The sequence below is a fragment of the Mustela erminea genome, chromosome 1 (assembly GCF_009829155.1).
Source record: "Mustela erminea isolate mMusErm1 chromosome 1, mMusErm1.Pri, whole genome shotgun sequence".
Lineage (NCBI taxonomy): Eukaryota > Metazoa > Chordata > Mammalia > Carnivora > Mustelidae > Mustela > Mustela erminea.
The window spans coordinates 173,975,675-173,979,822 of record NC_045614.1 but is presented as its reverse complement, the minus strand read 5'-3'; the positions used below and the strand labels follow the sequence as shown (position 1 = coordinate 173,979,822).

At 34.8% G+C, this 4,148-nt stretch overlaps 1 protein-coding gene across 1 annotated transcript; it reads right to left on the bottom strand.

Moving 5' to 3' along the window:
• Positions 1-304: 304 nt before the first annotated feature.
• LOC116567072 (olfactory receptor 5K3-like) lies at positions 305-1,234 on the bottom strand. The gene has a single exon (XM_032301908.1). It carries the CDS (start codon positions 1,232-1,234, stop codon positions 305-307), a length of 930 nt encoding a protein of 309 aa, XP_032157799.1.
• Positions 1,235-4,148: the final 2,914 nt, after the last annotated feature.

Sequence of the window (4,148 nt, the reverse complement as noted above, 5' to 3'; positions counted from 1 at the left end):
ACTCATTACTCTTTGCAACAATTAGTTAATAGTTTGGCTAATTTTTTTGTGGCACAGTTTGTGACCTCAGGAATAATTATTTAATTCATTCTTGAAGGAACCTAGTAACTAAGATTTTGGAAAACATTGTAGCAGAATCTCTCCTTGCAGAACTTACTTATTTGATTCCCATACTAACATGTATTAGTAATTGAATATTTTATGGACGAAGTGGTCCTTTTCTACTTTCTCAATATTCCATGATTTTGAATTTTTTTTCAAATTTAAATTAATTTTCACAGGGATGATATTTCTTCTAAGAATGTTATAAAATTTTCTTTATAACTTTTTTCATAGCATTTATTACCTCCTTATTTCTTAGACTATAAATAAAAGGGTTTAATAAAGGGATCACTAGAGTATAAAAAACAGCACCAGGTATATCTTCATCCTCTTCTTTAAGTGACTGTGGTCGAGTGTACACAAAGAGAAGAGAACCATAGAATATTGAGACAGAGAGAAAGTGAGATGAACAAGTAGATAAGGCTTTGCCTCTTCCCTCTTTGGATTTCATTTTGAAAATCATAAAAAGGATGCAGAGATAAGAAATTAGGACTACGATAACAGAGAAGACTAAAACTGAACCTGCAAAGATAAATATCATCAATTCATTGATGTAAGGGTCAACACAGGAAAGTCTGTATAATGGAAAAGCATCACAAAAAAAGTGATTAATTTGATTTGCCCCACAGAAAGTTAACCTAAAGAGAAACCCTACATGAATCATGGGATGCAGATTTCCAGCTATATAGGCCCCTATGGTCATCTGAATGCAGAGTTTCTTTGACATCATGGTGTGGTACTGCAGAGGGCTACATATGGCCACATAGCGATCATAGGCCATTGCTGCCAGGAGAAAACAGTCTGTAGTTTCAGCAAGGCAGAGAAAATAAAATTGTGCCATGCATTCATAAAGGGAAATTGTTTTGTCCTTTGAAAAGAAGTTCTCTAACATTTTGGGGGTAATAGCACAGGAACAACAGGAATCCATCAGAGCCAGGTTGCCCAGAAAGATGTACATTGGTGTGTGAAGACGACGCTCCATAAAAATCAATACCACCAGACCCAGATTCCCCACCATAGTGACCACGTAGATCGTGAGAAATACCACAAACAGGAGGCTCCTCAACTCTGGGTGATCTGTAAATCCTGTGAGGATAAATTCAGTGGTGAGGGAGTAGTTATCCTCAGTCATATCCACCTTCTCTGTTGAGATAGGAATTCTGGAAATACAAGATTCTAATTTAGAGGGTGTATAACTTTCCTTCCAATTTCTTCTTTTTACAACAAAGAGAGGAGCTTCTTCAAACTTAGTATTTGTATCTCTGGATACAGACACACAAACCTCTAGGAGACAGTCATTCCCCTAACATGTCAGTTTTATAACCTCAATTCTGAAAATCAACATTCCCATGAATATTTTTGTAATTGCAAGAAGAACACTTACAAAGGAAAAGGTTTGTCTTCATGAATTCATGTATGAATAGTGTACAAATCTTGCATACCCATATTTGGTTCATTGTTGACATAATTTCATTGTTGACATAATTTTAGTGTCAATTTTTGTATTAACGATCCTTAAAATAAATTTACCATCAATTTTCATATATACACATTTTTGTAACTGAGCAAAAATACTTCATATACTTTCCCGGTGGAGTGAATGCCTGAAAATAGCATTCAACAAATATTAAATTTATATCTTAGGAATTGTATGAAGATCACAAAGGTTTAGGAATAGGACTTTCATTTTTAAAGAAAATTACTTTGGCTATCCAAGGAAGTAATTATCTGTATATTTTCACCTCATTCATCACTTTCTCTGGGATTAGATCCATTTCCATTAAAACTGATTTTGTCCATCCCATCATTCCTGTTGAGTTTTCCCAGATATCTAAATCCTCTTTTTCTTTATGTAAAGTTTACGTATAATGTTACTTAAGAAAGTTTTAACTAAATGCCTCAGACCACACTGATTTTTACTTCTTGCATTCTCAAGCATATCCTATATATGCAACACAATCTAGAATTTCTTGTGTATAATCTACATGGCTTTTTCCTTATATGCATGCACAGTTTCCTTATTAGAATTGTAGACATTTGAGTTTAGTTATGACTTATGAGTTGTTTATGCTATAGAGGAAAAAAGTATTGATTCCAGTCCTAGCTTCTCTCATACTACCACTGATCCCTAGTGATCTCTTCGGTTTATGCAAATTGAGACTGCTAATTTTGAACAACAGCCTACAATGGAAATTCTTGGAAATCTATCATTAAAAAAATTTTTGTATCATTTTCTTATCTGAATTGACCCATATAATATATTCCTGCTTCCTAAGAAACTTATATAAGATTTTCTGGTGTATAGCACTGTAGTTCGAAATCTAATAAAATAAGTTTGCCTGTATATTTTAGTTTTATACTACTTAGAGAAAGAGAAAAAAAATCTTAATAAGATTTTTGAGATGGGGCTCCTGGGTGGCTCAAATGGTTAAGTGTGCCCTTTGGATCAGGTCATGATCTCCAGGTCCTCCAGTTGAGCCCCATGTCTGGCTCCCTGGTCAGTGGGGAGTCTGCTTCTTCCTCTCCTTCCACTCTCTGCCAGCTTGAGCTCTCTCTGTCTACCTCTCTCTCTCAAATGAATAGATTTTAAAATTTGTTTTAAATATGATTTTCAAAGACAAATTTTGCTTTGCCTCAAAGTCTATATTCTATCAAGACTTTGGGATCCATTGGGGTATTTTGACCAATGTGTATAATTATGTAAATGTTCTGGTCAAAATGGGTTTATTTTTCCATAATGAAAACATCAAAATATAGGCACAGGTTGAACATTTTATTTTCTTGTTTTAAAGTACTAAATATAAGCCATTTATTTATTCAGCTGTGTTAGAAATGACTCTCAATGTACTTGTCTGAATTATTTAACAGAATTAAGCTGCATTCTTACCTGTATGTTTTGAACGTTTACCTTATAATCAGAGAAGGTCAGCATGAACTGAGTTTAAATCTCATGCTAATTTGCCATAGCCCTCAGTTGTGAGAAGAGCTAGGAAGGTGAGAAGTTGAAATCTCAGAACTAATTCAGATAAATCAATACTTATGGATGCTAATAGCAAACATAAAGATAAATTTGAGTACTTCCTTTACCTGAGTGCTCTAAGAAGAGTCTTACAACTTCAGATTTCTTTTTTTTTTAATGGTGGTATGTCTTGTAGAATTTCAGAATATAAATTATGGTCTCAAATCATTTTGGGATTGAAAGAATGAAAGTCTATTAGACTACTAAGAGGTCAGTGTCAATAATTATGTTCCTTACAATGCAAAGGTAACTTTCCCATCAAATGCTTATGGGACTTCCCTATGATGACATCAATGTATTTCTATGGGGAGATTCAGCTCCCAAAACATATTAACTCTGTGACATGAATTAAAGATGACCTGTGAGATAATGAGGTTAAAGTAAATGACCTTTGCTAAAGTCCCTAAGTCATTTGATGATCATCTTGCTGGTTCTTATGTAACTGACATCATTTCTAGAATTCTGTTCATTATCCTGTGCATAAAATGTAAAATGAGCCAAAGAGAGTCTTGGGTCAGCTTGGACAGTTACTGGAGAGATTAATACGGTTTATAAAAGATGATTAGCATTTAGAGAGGAGAACAAAAGGTGTGGGAGGATTAGCTAGGCTCATCAACTCCTTCACTCTGAGTTGAATTTGTTCCATGTATTGCAAAACCCTCATGGAAATGATAGTCTACTGCTCAGGAAATTGCCATGCTCTTTTTCTAGTGTTCTAACCAAATCCATTTTTCTTTTTTTTTTTTAGGGTGTTTTTTTGTTTTTGTTTGTTTTTGTTTTTGTTTCAGATTTTACTTATTTACTTGAGAGAGAGAGTGAGTGAATGAGAGAGAGGGAAGGAACAGAGGAAATAGAAAGAGAGAAGCTGACTCCCTGCTGAACAGAGAGCTGGACATGGGGCTCTGGGGCTTGGCCCCAGGACTCTAGGATCATAACCTGAGTTGAAGGCAGAAGCTTAGCTGACTGAGCCACCCAGACACCTCCAAATCCATTTTTCTTATTTTGGTATTCCAGATTTTCCAAAGTC

Coding starts and splice junctions, on each gene's coding strand:
- LOC116567072 (XM_032301908.1), bottom strand. CDS start 1,234: ATGACTGAGGATAACTACTCCCTCACCACTGAATTTATCCTCACAGGA.